General features: G+C 36.5%; 1 protein-coding gene across 1 annotated transcript in view; it reads right to left on the reverse strand.

The window, feature by feature from the left end:
* Nucleotides 1-2,002: 2,002 nt before the first annotated feature.
* The window catches only part of SPAG16 (sperm associated antigen 16), a 221,404-nt gene continuing 202,450 nt past the window's right edge, over nt 2,003-20,956 (reverse strand). The window contains exon 10 of the mRNA XM_011990873.1: nt 2,003-2,610. Within this exon, the coding sequence (XP_011846263.1) occupies nt 2,479-2,610 (132 nt within the window). The 3' untranslated portion in view covers nt 2,003-2,478. The remainder of the gene's footprint in view (nt 2,611-20,956) is intronic.

The raw sequence follows: 20,956 nt of genomic DNA on the forward strand, positions 1-20,956 counted from the left end.
TCCTGGTACTTATAGAGGCTCAGTAAAGCATTGTTATTTATATTATTTCCATTGTCATTGCCATTACTTTTATCGCTATATTTTTGAAGTTAAGAAACCTATACACTATAGCTGAAGAACTTCCTTTCCACTGATGGTCAATAACAAACAAAAATAAACTTCAAAAATACATAGTCCCCAAGCAAAAAAACCTGTCTTTTTCCTTAAAGAAGCGTATAATTGGGTCAATAAACACTGTATTGTAGACTTACTAAGTACTAAGATTCTGTATGTGTGTATCTGTAGAGGGGGTGGTATCTGGTTTTAAAATTAAGGACACAGATTATGAAACTATTTGAGAAACACTAATAATTTTAAATTGAGTTTTATATTATGTCTAGTTAAGGATTGGTAGTACAGAATGAGAGTACAGAGAAAGAAGTAGCAGAATAAACTACTACTTTTGCCATGTGTTTGGGAGAATGACAAACACATACAGCAAAAAAAGAAATAGTAGTATAAGGAAGCAGAAAATGAGACCAATTGGAAATGAAGTAGACAGGCAAAAAGTGTCCCATGTAAATAAGTTGTCCCAAAGTCACAACTTAATCTTCCACTGAGGTATGTTACCCTAAGAGACTAGTGTTTGGTTTTCTTTTACCGATTTATTATTCTACCAATAAACAAACTAATAATGCTACAGCCTTCCCTCCTAATAGGTTAACTAGTGAAGATTGTTAACGAAAACATTATTCTTTGAGTTGCAGTAGTAGTAATCAGGACAGCTGTCTTTCCAAAGGCTGGAAATAAATGAAGCTGAAATCCATATTTTCCCTTTGACTAAGAGCTAAATGTTTCCCTCTGTTTCTTCTTCACATTTTCATTTAATAGAAGCTTTTCCCTTAACCTCCACATAATTGTTGCATTGACCAATATGTTCCATTATCTCCATAAAACACACAAGCTGCACTCATTGAACTCCAACTGCTCAGAGCTCTCCAATCACACACAAGTAGACCAGCACTGACTACACTCATCTGCCAAGGTTCATGATTATAAACAGTCACAGGAGTTTGGTCCTAAATCTGTTTATAAGCCAGTTGTGTTTGCTATTGTAGTATTAGCATTAGTTATGGTGATGAAATGTGAGAATGATAAACAAAATTGCTTTCGATGAAAATTAATGTTACAAAAAGGTGGGGAGATCAACTGAAGTTGTCTGAAGTTCTTATTTTAGATAAAAGAAATGAAAAATTGAAATTGTAGAAAACTCATTACTGGCATAGCTTAGGTAAGAAATATTGTGTAGAATTCCAATCAATAGACATTTAAGAAAAAGTCGTGACCTTACAGCAAAAGACTAGCATATGGGTACAGGCACTTGTTTTATCTTGAAATAGAATACTAAGGTATAAATGTATCATTTTTATGGTTCCCTTTACTAACAGACCTTTTCAATTCATTCACCTACTGCTTTTGGTCATGACAGAAGTATTCATATGTGCTATGTTCTCATGACATATACCACAGACAACACTCTTGCTACCAGGAAATCATCAACAAATGGGGTTTAGGAAGTAGACTGCACATGCCATATGGTCATCAAGAGCAGAGGAAGTTTTGCAAATAAAAAGGGAATACTCACTACAGGTAAAATATATATGTTAAAGAGTGGTTAATGTCTCTTCTGAGTCATTAGTCCGCCTTAGGAATAACAGGAGCAATTACAAAACAAATGTCATATATTTTTGTACAAGTCTTAGATTTCTTGAAGATCAGTTACATAAATTTGGGACTCTATGACAAAATGCAAGAAAATAATGCTACTTATATAAACTAAACCATAATGAAAATGATGTATCCATGATTATCAACAAAAGCTGGCCACTTAATTAAATGTAAATGTACCATGGAATTATAAGGATTATATATGCATATTTTCTACAGAAATATTTTTTTAATTTTGAATAAAAATATTATCCATTTTATAAGTTTTAAAATAAATGTTTATGAATATAAATATGCAGATTTTTAAAACAATTTATTTCAATAAATGTTGAGTAATACTAAGTCTCATCTTTAAACCTACGTAGTTATAGTTCACAAAATTACAGTCCTCATAACAAGTAAAAATAACTTATTAATGGGGAAAAAGAACATTGGTAAAATTGGTAAGTAAAAAAAACAAATGAAATGCATAGTTGCTGAGATCCTATCTTTAAAGTAATCCTAGAAACTTCTCTACAAATGATTTGTGCATTTTTACTCCAACCTCTACAATAAAATACATAATAGTGCACTTAGTCTGTACTGCCACCAAGTGCTTAAACCAATTACTTTTAAGATTCTTACAGCAGCTATAAGCAAATTCTTTCACTGCTATGAGTAGCAATTTTGAAAGGCTAAAAGCAAACCATGTCAACCATGAATGGCTGTAAGAGCACCAAAATTTTGACATGAAAATAAAATCTCAAAAGTATTAATAAAACATCAAAAATCCTACCAGCTCACTGGAAGTTCATGGAGTCTAAAAATATTTTTCAGCTTGTAGTCAAATTTTGCTGGAGAAAGATTTTCTTTACAAACATTCAGGTTTGCATTTGGTTGCATATCTATGGGAAATTCTGAATCCTAGAGAAAAATATTAAACAAGAGCTCTGTGTTAAATATTAAAATCACTGCACATGTTGATACTCTGATTTAATACTAAATTACAACATAAACATTATAATTATATTTGCCCAGAATTTACATGAAGTCCTTCATTTCCAATTTCAGTTTTGAGGAAAATATTTAAAAAGATAAAATTTTAAATAAGGCACATATCAATTTATATAACCAATTACAATTCTAAGCCTCAAGCTACATGTTAAAAATTACTTGAAAATACTCCCTATATGAATTCCAATGAAGCACAATATAGCATTGTCATATATTATTGGTTGTCTTTTTTAAAATAAGCTTTCCAGGCCCAACAACAACGCCAGCAGTCAAAAGTCCATAATTCTTATGCCCCTTTTGTCCCCTATAAATGGCAGACTAAAAACACTTTCATTGCGCAACAAAGTCAACATTTGCTAATTGATTGATTATGATTTTCTTTTTAAGTCTAAGGACACAGGACTAATTTAAAAACACTTACTGAAAGTAAACCGTTTCTATTAATCCCGTCAAATCACACACATTAGAATCCACATATCATTTCTTGGTTACCTCCCTCTCCACCAAGCAAACCATAGCTACAGATCAAAGAGCATTTTCAGTCCATGAGAAAGTAGTCCTTGCTCAGTGGAAAAAAGACACGCTACGAATAAGCACTCAACACATAATGAAGGAGAGATTAATTACTTAACTCGACTCAAAAAAACAAGTTATGAATCCCCTACTAGCTAATTCTGTAAAATTGCTCTGACAGAAGGCTCATATCATGAATTTTTGCACCCATTTATGCATTCAAAAATTATTTATCTCAAACATTGTTTTAGGCATGAAAAATCTTTCTTTTTTCTTTTTTCTTTTTCTTTTTTTTTTTTTTTTCCATTTTTGAGACAGAGTCTCACTTTGTCGCCCAGGATGGATTGCAGGGGTGGGTTCTTGGCTCACTGCAACCGCTGCCTTCTAGATTCAGGCAATTCCCCTGTCTCAGCCACCCGAGTAGCTGGGACTACAGGCGCATGCCACCACGCCCAGCTAATTTTGTGTATTTTTAGTAGAGACGAGTTTCACTATATTGGCCAGGCTGGTCTCAAACTCCCGACCTCCGGTGATCCGCCTGCCTTGGCATCCCAAAGTGGTGGGATTACAGGCGTCAGCACCACCTGCGGCCTGAAATAATATTTTTCTAATTAACAAAGTAGTACATATTAATAGAGAAATTTTGTGCATTTCATACTACAACAAAAACCTAAAAGCTAGCTTAGTCTCACCACCCAGATATAATTACTATTAACACTGTGGTTTAATTACTTAATATTTTCCCATCTTTCTCTCTCAAGTTTTACAAAATTGGAACCACGCTCTATTATCTTCTCTCATTTTTCATTTATCAGTGCTGCATTTTCACATCATTTAGTCTGTTTTGAAGGAATGATGAATGCCACGTTTTACTTATTCAGTGATTTTTGTCTCTCTTATGGTTATCAACGTTATGAACAGAGTATTTGGTCTATAATTCTGCACTTCACTAAGTATTTCCTTAAAGCATAGTACCAGAACTGTAAATAATTCAAATAGAATAAATATTTGAGAAAAACATGATCCCTTTTCACAGACTGCTTTTTAGAAAAGCTGTACCAATTATACTTCTGCCAGTCACGTAGCACTGGGTGCAATTCACCATATCTTTGTTAATGGCATATACACACACATGTGCATACACACATGCACTTAAAACAATCCATTCTTTCAATAGTTATTTCCTTTGAATAATATTTATTATTGAGTGTCAATTTTATGATAGGCACCAGTTTCAGTTCTTATAATATATCACTAAACAAAATAGACAAAATTCTCTCCCTTATGGAGCTTACATTCTAAAACAAGCAACACCTAGGGCAATATAAATAATGAACATATATACTATATTATATCTATAAAACAAGAAACCTGTGAAAAAATTTATTGCCAATTCATATATAATTAAGTTAAACATTTCTATATTTGTTATTTCTTTGCTTTACTTCATATTTTCTGAATTGCATATTTATGCCGATTGCTTATTTTTCTATTGTTTTGCTTGTATTTTATTTTAATAATGATGCTTGGGTTGGAAATAGGGGAAGGAATTTCTAACATAAATTAGTATGTTAGAAAATATAGCAAGATGGATCCAAATCCAGTCTTATATAGTTGTTTGTACTGCATGAAAATATCTGAAACCACAAACACAGCAATTTTTATAAGCATAGTTAAACCAATCATCATATAAAACAAATAGAAAGAAGTATTTAATAAAACCTAATCAACTAGGTCCTGCTGCCTATTTAGTAGAGCTAAAAAAAATAGTAAAATATGATGATAACTGAACAACTATTTATAAAAAGATTTACATCAAGAGCAGCAAAACCCTAATAAAAACAGTCCAATCTAAGCATAGATTCACTTGCAGAGGTAAACATCAGATTTCTTATATCACCCAGCCTATATGCTGAAATATTTCAGGAGACAATGGCCAATACATGGGTAGGCAAGATCAGTGACGTAAATGTGAGATATATAAATAAGAACAATGTGTACAGGATGGAAGAAGTAAAACAATCTTAAAATTATTCTTCCAAGCAAAAAAACCATAGTCTTTTTTTGTGTTGACAAGGTACAATTGGAAGGCAAAGCTAAGCTCTCAGCAGTGTGCTTTAATAGTTCATTGGTCTCAACTCAAAGTGCACATTGAACTCACTAGGCAGCTTTTTAAAAAAATACCAGTATCACTGAGTCACACCCCAAATAAATTAAATAATGATTTGAGAGTAAGGCTCTGGCACTGGTGTTTATTTTAAAGATTTCTATGTGAAATAGAAGTCAGGGTTAAAATAATGGCTTTCCTTAGCAACTCAGCTCCACCACATACGAGTGCAAACTCAGGCAAGCTATTTAACAAGCTTTCAAAACATATATACACACACACACATATATGCATATATATATATATCTGTAAAATGCAAACCCAATCATACCTGTCTTAAATGCTGCATGAAGATTGAGATAATCTCTGCAAAGCATTCATCACATGTTAGTCACCTAACACATTCATTAAATTCTTAGTAAATGTTATCTATTTATATTGCTATTTTTATTATTTCTGCAACTAGTGGCACATTAATTTCAGCTGGTAAGCAAATTCATCATGAATTATTTCATACTCCACTTATTTTTTATGAAATAATTCTATATTAATCAAATTATAAGTTTAATATTCTCCTGGTATATTGATTGAAGCAGACTTGATTTTGACATAATCTTACCTCCCCAAATCCCAGTTTCATAACCAGTTAATGGCTGGTTATCTCTATATGTCCCAGTACCAATAATAAAATAAGTTATTGCTTTATGGGCCAATTGGAATTAAATATAGTCTTATGTTTAAAAAAATGGAAGACCTGTGCTTGGCCTGTTTCACTTAACATAATAACTTTCAGTTCCATCCATGTTACTGCAAATGACAGGATTTCATTCTTTTTTATGGCTGAATAATATTCCATTATATATATACCATATTTTCTTTTTTCACTCACCCATTCACGGGCACTTAGGTTGATTCCATATTTCAGCTATTATGAACAGTGCTGCAATAAACATGAGAATGCAGACATCTCTTCATTATATTAAGTGAAATATGCCAAGCACAGAAATACAAATATTGCATGTTCTCACTCATATGTGGAAGCTAAAAAAGTGGATCTAAGAAGATAAAGAATAGATTGGTGGTTACTGGAGGCCGAAAAGGTCAGTGGAGAAGGAAGGATGAAGAGAGGCTGAATAATGGGTACAAATACATAGCTTCATAGAAGAAATAAGACCTAGTGTCCTGTAGAACAGTAGGGTGACTCTAGTTTACAATAATCTGTTGTACATTTCAAAATAGCTAGAAGAGAATAATTCAAATATTTCTAACATAAAGAAAAGACAAACATTTAAGGTGATGGGTACCTGAATTATACTGATGTGAACGTTACAAATTATATAAATTATCACTTGTACCCTGAAAAAAATAAAAAATAATAAAATATTTTAAATGTCAAAGACCCAATGGGCACCTCTTTCTTAACTTGAGTGACACATCAGTTAGGCATCCCATGGGAAGCCAAGCTATCTACTGGGCCTCTTTCCCCATGAGTCCCTTGGGTACCCAGGTTTCCCCCCAACCCTAGATCTGTGCCACTCAACAGAGGTCTCTGCTTCCCTATCTTGTTATTTGCTGTTCATTGAACTAACATTCACAGGAATTGCCCCAAACAATTTGTAAGTGGAAGTGAAAAATTATTCAGTCAGGCATTCTGTCAACATTTGAGTATCTACTCTATTTCAGGAATTATGTTAATTACCAGGTCACAAATATAAGTAGAATACATTCCTTCTACTTCAAGGATTCACAGTCCTGTGAAGGGTACAGCAAAAGTGAAAAAAAAAATCATTGGAAAAAGCTAGAGTAAAATATGCAAAAGATAATAAGCAAATAAATAAGCAATAAAACTGTTGGAAAAGGGGAGATAAAATTATCATTAATTACAGATATTATGATTACATTGATAGATGATTCGATAGACAAGCCAAAAGGAAAAAGAAACTAAAGAGGCCATTTTACTATGGCTGACTACATCTGACAAATTATAAAATTAGTAGGTTTCGCTAGTATGCAATGAATTAACAGAAGATATAAAAGAAAAATATTGTCTGGGTGCAATTCCTCATGCCTGTAATCCTAATATTTTGGTAGGCCGAAGCAGGTGGATCGCTTGAGCTCAGGAGTTCGAGACCAGCCTGGGCAATGTGGTGAAACCCATCTCTACAAAAAATACAAAAATTAGCCAGGTATGGTGGCTCCCACCTGTACTCCCAGTTACTTGGGGGGCTGAGGCAGGAGGATCGCTTGAGCCCAGGAGGTGAAGGTTGCAGTGAGCCGGGACTGTGCCAATGCACTCCAGCCTGAATGGACAGAGTGAGACACTGTCTCCAAATAAAGAAAAGAAAAGAAAAGAAAAATATTCCACTAACTCTAACAGCAATCAGATATAAAGACCTACTAGAACACTAACAAGAAATGTGTTAAACCTAAAGAAAGAAACTACACTTCATTCAGAGATATAAAGCAAGGTCTTATTAGTATAGATATTCCATGGACTCAGAAAGTCTGCTGATAAACTTCTGAAGAAGTTCGATTTAAATATTCAATTCAAGTCAAAATATCAATGTGAATCTGGGAGCAAGCTTATCTCTTGCAGTACCTAGTGTTGCTTACACCGATCAATACTACTGGGAAATGATGATAATTCATCAGTGACCATTTAAATTAATTTTTAAAAATAAAAAGTTAAAAGATATTTTAAGATAGATATTTTTAAAATAAACACCCTATTAAAACAGATTTTATATGGCTTTTCTTTCCTTGTCTTAATTTCCCATGTGGAGAGGAATTTACCAAAAATGGAGACGTTTTGCTTAGGCTTCTGTGCCCTCATTATTTCATTCATCACTCAAATGGCCCATTACCCGCTGACAAACTTCACACATCGCTACCTAGGAGTGACTGACAGCTGACATTATCAGCAAGACTTGATTGAGCTAATTGACATTCACAGTCTAAGTATGAAAATAAGACTGGGTCAGGAAAAGTCTTTCTTACTCATATATTTATTCAATTATTTGACCTTTATGTTTGTTTTCATTTCTTGGGCTTTAGACTGTAGGGAGAAGGATTATATTTGCAAAATGATGTTTCCCCAAATATACTTAAATATTTTTAACTTAGTACTCATCAACTATCTAGTCTTTGAAGTTTCTATTCTAGATGTTTATATAAAACAAAATAGTTTTAATGTATTTTAAATTTATCACTGAAACTGTTTTAACTTTGACTCATATAAGGCTGAAGCCAGAAAACGAACAAAAATGATGTACAGCCATAAACATTCACTTACAAACTTCACAACGTCATTATTTTAACATTATATTTCTAGACTAAACTTATTTGTGTCATAAACTAACAGAACATAGATAAAAGATCTGCTTGATTTAAAAACATAGGAAGTGATTAGATTTATCTTTTCTTAGTATGCACAGTATTTTGCATAGAAGGAATTATTTTAAGAAACACTTTTAGAATACCATTAAAGGCTAACACAAAAAGTGATACGCTTAGAAAATATTTAGCTTCTAAAGTTAAATAAGCATGTATTTTTACTATATTGAATAATAATGACTATTACTTTAAAACAAACTGCCATTAGTCAATTTCAACAGTTCTTCCAAAAGCAATCCTCTGACCAGGGCATCAACATTATCCGGGGACTTACTTGCAAAGCAAATTCTCAAGCCCCTTTCCAAACTTACTAAATCAGAGTCTCTGTGAATGGGGCCCAACAATCTGTTTTCAGTGAGCTTTCCAGGTGATTCTGAGGCTTACCCAAGTTTGAGAATCCATCTGATCAACAACCCATCTTTCAAAATTTAGCAAACAGTTAAAAGATTTATAAAGCCTATCTGTAAGCATTACCATAATAGGTTCAATATATATACCATGTAAATTTGTACAAGTGCTCTCATACACTGCTGGTAATAATGCAAGTTTTCTAGAAAGAAATTTGGTAATATGTATCAATTATATTAAATAATGACCAAACACCTTCTGTAAGTAAGTCAATTTCTAAAAATGTACTCTCAGAAAATATTCAGACCAATTTGCTAAGATCTACATATAAAGTTTTCTATGGGTCATTATTTATTATAGTGAAGGACTAGAAACACCTAAATTTCAAATAAAGGGTGTTTAATTTGATCAAACCATAGAATGCCATGCATCCAGATGATGAAACATTATTTAGTTATTAATAAAAATATAATAATATTTATGAAGAATACAGACACAGGAAAGTGTCCACATACTATAGATGATATATGTATGACATATTTACACATATGTGCAACTAAAATAAAGTGTGTCCAAATATTAATAGTAACTAACTTCATATGTTTTTTATTTTATAATATTTTGTATTCATTCATTTCTACATATTCAAATTTTTCTATAAGGAATTAATATCACTTTTAACACAGAAAATCATGGAATTAAATATGTACACAATCTATAAATACCATATTTAACAGAATATAAGCAAATTAACTAAATGGCTTATCTATTTAATATTCCTTTTCCTCTAGCATAAATGGGCTTTACCACCTTATTAACAATCTGGTTCCTGGCCACATAATTCTACACGCTAATCAGAACTGTGATTCACAAAGACTTTTTCTCATCTATTTCCAGACTCTTTGTCAGGGAGTAATCAGATATTTCAAATTGCGCGTTCCACTGATGGTTTATAATTACCTAAGAAGAACATAATTATACCTAAACCTAAATCTCAATTTATTAGTTAATAAAAATGAACATACAAATTAGAAGACTCATTATTGATTTTATAAACCTCCTCCTTCCTACTAAATAAGAATATGCTTATGATCTGACTACTGTCAAAACCCAGCACATGGCACTGATTTTCGATCCTGACATTTCCTTAAACTGAGACAAACTCAGCATGAGGATGTTTAGTAGTTTTAGAGTTATTTACAAATGTCAGTTCTGTACCCTCTTGTACCTAGGTGTGGCCATGTGATTTACCTGATGAATGAAATGTGAGCAAAAGCAACATGGGAGCAAGCCTGAAGTGCCAGCATGTGTTTGGCCACCGCTTTGTGCCCTTCATCTGATAATATGAAAATATGAGGCAGGCACTCCCATCCAGCCTGTGGCCCTCAGTGATTATGATGTGCAAAGCCCCCTTGCACAAGGTAGTGCAAGAGAGGTATGTTTTTCTGTTTTAACCCACTGAGATATTTGAGTTGGGTTTCTGTGCAGATACGAAAATTTCAAGTTTCAGATAAGATCATATGTACTGAGAAAAAGTTTAGGGAAGTCTCATTTTCTGTTCTCATTACCAAGTCAAGATATCCTATTACTGTTTGCAATTCCCAATTGTAGTATGTATTTCAATGATGTTCTGATGCTTCCTTCATTTACGAAAATCACTGCAATGGCAACCTTAATAAACTTGTGTCATAAAGCAAAGAATGAAGTCTATGCCCTTCTCTTGCACAGACCTTTTCTGAGAAATGGGAATAATGATCCAATTCATTTGTGTTCCTTTTACTACAGTTTCCTTTTGGGGAATGCAAGAAATATTCTGTTCACTATGCACAGTGCCAGAGGGCAGCCAGCTGGCATAGTTCCTATTACTGGCACAAAGAGGACACACCTGGGTTATTTATCCCTCTATTTATTTGGAAGCCATCCTGATTGCTCACATAATCCCCAGGAGCTTAAACAGAGGCTAAAGAAAATTGAAGCAGGATTCAGGAGGTCAGGGGGCACTTACATAGTATCCAGTTATTGCTTATGCGTAGCTACTAAAATACAGGTATTTATTTTGCTGATGGTTTTAAGTCAAGTCAGTTCACAGTTGTGATAAATGGTTATAAGAACTTTTAAAACCTTATTAAAAACAAAAATGTAAGCAATTAATTGAAAGACGACAAAAGTCAATGAATTGGAAATTTATCAATAAAAATGTATTCTATTAAGGTTTGGAAAGTAAGGTAGCTTCTCTACTAGCAGTTTATTTTGAAAATGAATGAAGACTTTCTAAACTTTTATTAATTCCTCTTACCTAGCAGTGTGTAACCTAAAATTGATAGAAGTGAACATTTCAATGACTTTTAGATTATATCCCTCTCAATATAATTTTCATTTAAAATAAACAATTATGTAATCTCTACAAAGCAGAGACCAAGAATAAGCCTTATAAAGGTTAAATTTGACTGAAGATGTTTCTGACCAACTAGAAATTGCTTAATTGAATGGCTTGTCATGTTGTATTCACTGCCTAATATATTCTTTAGTTGGCGGGCTTCCAAAATGAAGAATAAGCACACATTTTTGTAATTGAAATTACAGCACAGCTCAGCGATCTTATTCTGACATTAATGCTAACAGGTTAATAATTACAATTTAATAAAAATTATTTCTAAGTTATTCAATTTTTCTATTTGATAAGCTTGTTTTATAATAATAAAAACATCTGGAAAGGGTCAGTTATATGTTATATGTAAAATAATCCTAGACAGTAAGTTATAACTTTTGTTTAACACTATGATAATCACATAAAAGTGTTACGAACTTAAAAATATTCAAAGGGAGAGTGTACAAAATAGAAAGACAGGTAGCCAAAAGCATATGGAGGTTCAGAAAAGTGTGTGCCATATGATGACACAAGTGATCACTTCTGTCAATACTGGGTGCTGAAACACTGCTAGACAATGCTTTACACAAAAGTCAATTAATGGAACAGCTTTTGAAAATGGTGACCTCGTTTCTAACAGATTTACTAAATTAAGAATTCATAGATTCACCTATTTCAGTTATGGTATTACCCTGAGTAAACATCAAAGATTTTCTGATTAGTTTTGTGGAGAGAAACTATGGATGATAATGACATCTCTTCTCTGCTTTAACCTGCTTCCATTCCTCAAAGGCAAGGCAAAATTTTGCTGTAGCAAGGCTAACTTATTTGCATTATTGGCTAAGGGGATATGCCTAATAGTACTGTCCCAACCAATTGGCATCTGTATGCTTTACATGCCCAGCTATAAATGCAAGTTTATGCCCAAAGTGATAGCATCTTAGCTAACTGAAAATGTCATTCTCTGTAGATGTCCATAAGGATTATCTTCGTGTGGGTTGGCAACTTAAAATGTAATAAAATTCCACAGTAAAATAACTAACTTCTACTATTAGCTACTCAAGATACTTGATCTTACTGTAAGCTTCCATAACATTTATCTTCTTTCTGATAACGTATGCTTCCATACTTCTTATCTTTGAATTTTAAGTAAAGTGGCAGTTATGACTATTTAGAGCAGAGGTCAGACATTCAAAAGCCAGGCATCAGAAAAATAATTCAAATGAATGAATTAGGTGGACCTATGAAGAGATACATTCTACATGTTTAACACATAGATCACTTCAACATAGAAACATGCTGTCCCCCTTGTTTCAATACACATATAATTTTCTAGATCTTTCTTTATCCCCTGTTACCCCCTTTTGATATAGACATGAGTACTAAACATAATTTTCCTCTTTACTGTAAAAAAAATGAGGAAATATGAAGATAAATGCTAATGCAGATAAGGCTCAGCACTGGGAAGACAAGTGTGGTGGTGATGGCTGTAGAGGACTGAGGAAAGCGTGCATGTCTTGCCTAAAGCACCTGCTGGCTCTCAGTTCCAACAAACGATGGGGGATGTAGGAATGTAAGCCCAATGTTAACAGATAGCACTTGTTTTTTTCAAAAGGAACCATATATTTGGGGTTTTCATTGACTCATTCAACAAATATTTATTGATAGTCCTAATTTATCAAGTATTATTCCAATTGCCTGAAATACACTAGTAAACACATACACACACACACACACACACACACACACACACACATACACACACACAAAGATCTCAATCCTCATGTAGCTTACAATATATTGAGGAGACAGAAAATAAATAATAAACATATACAAGTATACCACATAAAATGTTAGATTAAAAATGCAGTAGAAAGAAAGAAAAAGACAGCAGGGTAAGAGAGACTGGAAGCACACGGGGATAATTTTGTGGGGCATGATGTGTGAAATTATACATGCGGCAATCTGGTGAGGCCTCATAGAGAAGGTGACATTTGAGCAAAGACTAAGACAATGATAGATTTAACCATGATGATATTTAGAAGAAGAACATTCCTGGCATAGGAAAAAGCCAGTTTCAAGTCCAGAATTTAAGAGTAAATGTGGCATTTTACAAAAAAAAAAAAAGAGGCCAGTGTGGCTGGAGAAGAAAAAGAGAAAAGAGATACATGTTTAAGTGAACTAGAATAAATTTTGAATGCTGACAGCAAATTTTTATTATAATTATTTAATCCTGAGAAATGTCAACATTGAGAGGACCAAACAAAATTCATCTATGGACTGCCAATTTTCTATCCTTATCCTTGACTTATAACTCATTAAATGTATTAAAAATCCTTAGTAAGATTATTTAAGACTGTTGGTTAAATTGAAGATTCCTAAGAGTATTCAGAAGATGAATGGATAAGAATAATTAAGTGAAGCCTTCTTGATTTTGGCTTCCCCCTCCCACCACTCACAGAGTAGGAATATGGCAGAATCTTCCAGAACAGTCACATAGTTTCATTAATTCATTCAGAAAAATGTATTAATGTGCAAATGGCAGGCTAAATGCCTGGGATATGGAACTATGAAAAGCATTCCCTGATCTCAAAGTACCTAAAAAGAAACTGTTGCTGGTGAATCACCATCCTCTAGAGCAAAGAAGAGGGGGTATTTTTGTAATAGTAGCTACCATCACGTTCATATTCACAGGCAACAAGAAGAAGTCACACTTAAAAATTTTCCATTAGTAAAAAAATAGTACCCATATTTATGACATTACAGAATTTACAAATCCCTTTCCATGTACTGCTACATTGATATAGACAGTGATTTATTTTGCTAGCTAGACTTAAGACAACAAAACAGCTCAGGTGGTTTGCTTATTAAAGTCAGAGTGACTTGTCATAACCTCATGGCAAAATTTAAATGTACCTGTTTGATATTCTTCTATCTTTATATGACTTCTGATATACAATGCTATATTAGTCCATTCTCACACTGCTATGAAGAAATACCCAAGACTGGGTAATTTATAAACAAAAAAGCTTTAATTGACTCAGTTCCAGATCGCTGGGGAGGCCTCAGGAAACTTACTATCATGGTAGAAGGAAAAGGAGAAATAGGTACCTTCTTAACAGGGCAGCAGGACAGAGTGAGTGCAAGGGGAAATGCCAGACAGTTCCAGATAGAGTCTAGGAGCAGAGTGAAAACTGCCATCCCCATCTTATCTACTCTCTCTCAATTGGTTTCTTCTGAATGATGCCTTTTAACCAATCAAATGATGCCTTTTTCAAGCCCACCCATGGACCAATCAGCATTCATTCCCCCATTCTAAGCCCATAAAAACCCCAGACTCAGTCTCACAGATGACAACAAGCTTTTGGGTCCCCTCTTGCTTGTGAGAGCTTTCTTTCTGTCACTCAATAAAATTCTACTCTGCCTTATTCACCCTCCAGTGTCCATATACCTTATTCCTTTTGGTCACAGGAAAAGAACCCAGAAATCTCTGAACTGCTTGAATGAAAGAGTTGTAACACTCCTGCTCACCAAGCTGTGGGCAGTGAGAGTAAAAGAGCTGTTACACTCCCTTCCACTTCTGGAGCTAAGGAAGAGAAGAAACCACTGGGCGCCATTCCCTCCTGCTCACTGAGCTATGGGAGTGAAGAAGACACTGGGTGCCACTTCTTCCCACTCACCAAACTATGGAAGCAAAAATGCCACAACATTTCTGGGGGTTCATCCAGGATCAATGAGAGTTTGAGTAAGAGTGGACCTATGACTCTTTACTTTCATTCTGAGGCTTCTTGTCCTCAGATTTTTTACAAAAGCAGATAGAACACTGGGCCTCTGTCAGCCAGTTAAAAGTAGATAGTGCAGCTGCTGGTCTATAAGATTCAGAGAACAGGCTTGCTGGGGAGGATTTTGTCAATCCCCCTTCACCCTCAGGTGTTAGGGGATGTTCATTTTAATCCAATCCAGCTCCGCTTCCAGAAGTCTAGCTGTCATGTGGGATCAGAATAAGGTCCTGGGGCAATTGAAGGTATCTGGCCAAGGCCACACCTCGACATTACCAGAAGACTCCTGGATTGGCTCCAATTCCCGACAGTCTGTTCAGGTGTTGCAAAAAAACTTTCAGTCTTTCCTATCACATTTTCTTTCTTTCAAGACTCCTGTGGCTGCTATCCCCTCTTTATATACAATGTAACAGGTGCTTTTGCAACCCAAAAAAATAATATTAGTGGCTAGAATGAATACTTGGCTTAGTCATCAGGAGCATAATCCCGAACAACGTTGTTTCTGTCTATTCTTAGAAACAGGGGGATGTAAAAATTAAGAGAGCTTTCTTTCCCCTGTTGAAGAAACCCATTAGCATAGTGTAAGAGACTACTTCCCCCAGGGATCTTCCCTCCTCAGCATTTAAGTTTGTTTTGTTTGTTTGTTTGTTTGTTTGTTCCCCACCATGTCAGGAATCAGCATAATCCTGAAAATACAAGGAGCTTTTCTATGTGAAGGATTGATTTTTTCCTTTTGGGAGACATCTTATTAGGCCAGGTCCCCAGTTCCCAGGATTCCTTTTCTTTCCTTTGTTTGAGAAGGATCTATTTTCATAGCTTCACATTACTATTACTCCAGTGTATTTTTTATGCTTTGGTTTGGAGCCCTAAAAGGAAAACTAGATCTGAGGAACCACAGGAAATCAACAACAGAAGGCTAGGACACAGTGCAGGTAAGCATGACTATCCCTGCCGACTAGTCCTTCCTGCTTCATGGGGGAAAGTCATGCTCACAACCATGGCATAAGCACCAAGAGTCCATCTATGGTTCCAGTACCAGGTACTGAGATTTGAGGGATGCTTCAAATTCAAGATGAGCAAGGGAGAGACTAAGAGACTTTTCTCCCCTCTGTCTTTTCAGGTGGGTAACAAACCATCTGCAGCCTGCACTCCCCTCAAGTGTATCCTGAATCACTGGGACTCCTGTGAGCCCTCAGACTTTGAAGAAAAAACGTCTTATATTATTTTGCCTCCATTCTAAAAATCATTTTAGGGAGGTACAAGCCTTGCTCATGCCCCTACATGAAATGCCTTGTGAATATAACCTCATTAAGATACAGGTCTCCTGAACTCTACAGGACTTAAGACAAATTAAGGGGAATCTTGGCAAGTTTTCAGATGACCCAGACAGTTATATAGAGGTTTCCAGAATTTAACCCAAGTATTTGAACTCTCCTGGAAGGATGTAATGTTACTTTGGAATCAAACCCTGACTACTACTGAGAAGCAGACAGCCCTGCAAGTGGCAGAGAAGTTTGGGGATGAGCTTTGTATCTCATATAGTGCCAAGGAAGGGGAAGAGCCTTATACAATTGGAAAAACAGCAGTACCATTGGAAGACCCTAAATGGGACCCCAATGATGACATGTGTGATGGTTAATACTGAGTGTCAACTTCATTTAATTGAAGGATGCAAAATATTAATCTTGGGTGTGTCTGTGAGGGTGTTGCCAAAGGGGATTAACATTTGAGTCAGTGGGCTGGGAAAGTCAGACCCACCCTTAATCTGGGTGGGCACCAACTAATCAGCTGCCAGTATATCTTGTATTAGTTCTGGCCCTCTTGAGAACCCTAGCTAATACAGATTTTGGTACCAGGAGTTCTAGAGGAACAGAATATTAAGGATGGAGTTGTTTCATTGGTTTTAGGGTTTCTGGAGCTGGCTGCTTAATATGATTAGACTCAAAAATGCTAAATACTCTACTTACTAATAGTATGGAGAACACTGACAGTCCTTGGTGTGAACTGTTCATAGAGATATGCAAAATAAATGCATTTGACACTCCTGACTCACCAAACGTGAGAGGCAAGGAGTTAAGTGACTCTATACACAATACCTTTGACCATATATGGGGAATGTAATAAGGCTGGTTGGTTGCTCCTAAGGTCAGTAGACAAAGTGATGAAAGAAAATGAGGAACTCAGGGATTCTATCTCCCAGCTCCAGAAGCAGATACTGAGCCTCAAATCTGCTAAGATTTCCCTGAGTGAGAGACCTATCTCCTGTAGAGAATGAGTTGAAATTGTGGAAAAAACAGACAGAGGCTCTTATCATGTGAGTGGCTGACCTGCAACAGAAAGTGCATGCACAGCCTTGCCAGGTGTCTACCATTAAAGTGAAAGCATTGATTGGAAAAGAATGGGACCCTGCAACTTGGAATGGGAACATGTGGAAGGATGCTGATGAAGATGGGGACACTGAGTTTGTGAAATCTGATGAACCTTTTTTGCCAGAAGGAACAGCATCCCCATGCCCAGTCGTGGCAACATCCCCTCCCTAACCAATGCTGCCATCAGCCTTTCCACCTTTGTCTGAAGAGATAAACCCTGCGCTGCCTGAAGCAACAGTGATGACTTCCCCTGAGGCAATTGCCAGGAAAAAATAATGTTGATTCTTCTCAGGAGTCACCCCCAACACCCGTTTGCTTCTATACCTAAAACTAGACTAAAGTCCCGGCAGGCCCCAGAGATGAGGTTGAGAGTGTGAGCACGAGGAGGTGTACTACACTCGAAAATAACTGCTTGAGTTTTCTAATTTATATAAACAGAAATCAGGAGAACGGGCATGGGAATGGATATTAAGGGTGTGGGATACTGGTGGAAGAAACATAGAGTTGGATCAGTCTAAATTTATTGATTTGGGCCCCCTAAGTAGGGACTCTACATTTAATATTGCAGCTTGGGGAGTTAAAAAGGTTCTAGTAGTTTATTTGCTTGATTAGCTGAAATATGGATTAAAAGGTGGCCCACTGTGCCTGATTTCCCTTCATTTAATATGGAGGAAACGGTTCAAAGGCTTAGGGAGATTGGGATGCTGGAGTGTATTAGTCACTTTACACCTACTCATCCTAGCTGAGAGGGTCCAGAAGATATAACCTTGACCAATGTCTTGCAAAATAGATTTGTGAGGGCAGCACCTGCATCTTTGAAGAGCCCTGTAATTGCTCTTCTCTGTATGTCAGATCTAATAGTGGGAACCGCAGTGACTAATCTACAAAACTTAAATACAATGGGAATAATTGGATCCTGAGATGTCAGGGACCAAGTGACGGCACTCAACCGTCAAAAGCAAGGAGAGCACAGGTACCATAAAGGGTAGCAGAGACAAAGAAGCAATCAGAATAATCCGACTCGAGTAGAGCTCTAGCACTGGCTAATTAATCATGGAGTTCCTAGAAATGAAACTGATGGGAAACCTACCGTATTTCTACTTAATTTATATAAGCAGAAAACTTCTAGGTAGAAAGGACAAAAAACAAATTTGAATTATAAAAACAGAGAATCATGGCCCCTCAATCAAATTCCAGACTTGAGCCAGTTTATAGACACAGAACCCTCTGAATGAAGGGGAAGCCAAGACCTCTTGAGGAAGGACCCCCACTATACCACTGACAATTTATGCTGTTAATCTTTCTCCCATCCTTCCCCAAGGAAACCTCCAGCCTTTTACTAGGGTAACTACACTGGAGGAAGGGAAAAGATCAGACATTTCGGGGACTAATGGACAGTGGCTCTGAGCTGACATGATTCTTAACGACCCAAAATGTCACTGTGGTCCTCCAGTTAAAGTAGGGGGTTATGGAGGTCAGGTAACTAACGGAGTTTTAGCTTAGGTCTGAATTGTGGTGCATCCACTAGGTCCCTGGACTCATCCTGTGGTCATTTCTCCAGTGCTAGAACACATAATTGGTATAGACATACTTAGCAGTTGGCAGAACTCTCACATTGGCTCTCTGACTGGTAAGGTGAGGGCTACTATGGTGAGAAAGGCCAAATGGAAGTCATTGAGCTGCCTCTACCTAGGAAAATAGGAAATCAAAAACAATATCATATCCCTGGAGGGATTGTGGAGATTAGTGCCACCATCAAGGACTCAAAAGACACAGGGGTGGTGATTCCCACCACATTCCTGTTAAACTCTCCCATAAGGCCTATGCAGAAGACAGATGGATCTTGGAGAATGACAGTGGATTATCAAAAGCTTAACCAAGTGGTGACTCCATTTGCAGCTGCTGCACCAGATGTGGTTTCATTGCTTGAGAAAATTAACACATCTCCTGGTACCTGGTATGCAACCGTTGACTTGGCAAATGCCTTTTTCTCCATTCCTGTCCATAAGGCCCACCAGAAGCAATTTGCTTTCAGCTGGCAAGGCCAGCAATATACCTTTACTATCCTACTTCAGGGGTATATCAACTCTCCAGTTTTGTGTCATAATCTTTTTCAGAGACACCTTGATCGCTTTTTACTTTCACAAGATGTCACACTGGTTCATTACATTCATGTCTTATACTGATTAAATCCAGTGAGCAAGAAGTAGCAAACACACAGGGCTTATTGGTGAGATATTTGCATGCCAGAAGATGGAGAATAAATGTGACTAAAATTTAGGGAACTTCTACCTCAGTAAACTTTCTAGGGGCCCAGTCGTGTGGGATCTTTCAAGACATTCCTTCTAAGGTGAAGGATAAGTTGCTGAATTTGGCCCCACCTACAACCAAGAAAGAGGCACAATGCCTAGAGGGCCTATTTGGATTTTGCAGGCAAGACATTCCTCATATGGGTGTGTTACTCTGACCTATTCATCAAGTTACTCAAAAGGCTGCCAGTTTTGGGTGGGCTCCAGGACAGGAGAAGGCTCTGTAACAGGTCAAGGATGCTGTGCAAGCTGCTCTGCCACTTGGGCCATATGACTCAGCAAATTCAATAGTGCTTGAGGTGACAGTGGCAGCTGTCCACCTCAGCTTACAGCCTCTGGCAGGCCCCCATAGGTGAGTCACAGTAGAGGTCTCTAAAATTTTGGAGCAGGCCCTGTCATCTTCTGCAGATAACTACTCTCCTTTTGAGAGACAGCTCTTGGTCTGTTACTGGGCTTTGGTGGAAACTGAACGTTTGACTATGGGTCATCAAGTCACCATGTGACCTGAACTGTCTATCATGAAGTGGGTGCTTTCTGACCCATCTAGTCATAAAGTGGGGCATGCACAGCAGCATTCTGTCATCGAATGGAAGTGATATATACGTGATTGGGCTCAAGCAGGTTCCGAAGGCAAAAGTAAGTTACATGAGGAAGTGGCTCAAATGCTCCCCTCCTGCCACTGTACCTTCTCTTCCCCAGCCTTCACTGATGGCCTCATGGGGAGTTACCTATGATCAGTTGATAGAGGAAGAGAAGATTAGGGTCTGGTTCACAGATGATTCTGCACAATATACAGGTACCACCCAAAAGTAGACAGCTGCAGCACTACAGTCCCTTTCTAGGACATCGCTGAAGGACAGTGGTAAAGGGAATTCTTTTACAGGGTAAAGTGGGCAGAACTATGAGCAATGCACCTGGTTGAGCACTTTGCGTGGATAGAGAAATGGCTAGATGTATGATTATATGCTGATTCATGGACTGTAGCCAATGGTTTGGCTGGATGATCAGAGATGTGGAAGCAGCATGATTGGAAAATTGGTGACAAAGAAATTTGGGGTACAGATATGTGA

Source organism: Mandrillus leucophaeus, unplaced genomic scaffold (assembly GCF_000951045.1).
Source record: "Mandrillus leucophaeus isolate KB7577 unplaced genomic scaffold, Mleu.le_1.0 Scaffold386, whole genome shotgun sequence".
NCBI classification, from domain to species: domain Eukaryota; kingdom Metazoa; phylum Chordata; class Mammalia; order Primates; family Cercopithecidae; genus Mandrillus; species Mandrillus leucophaeus.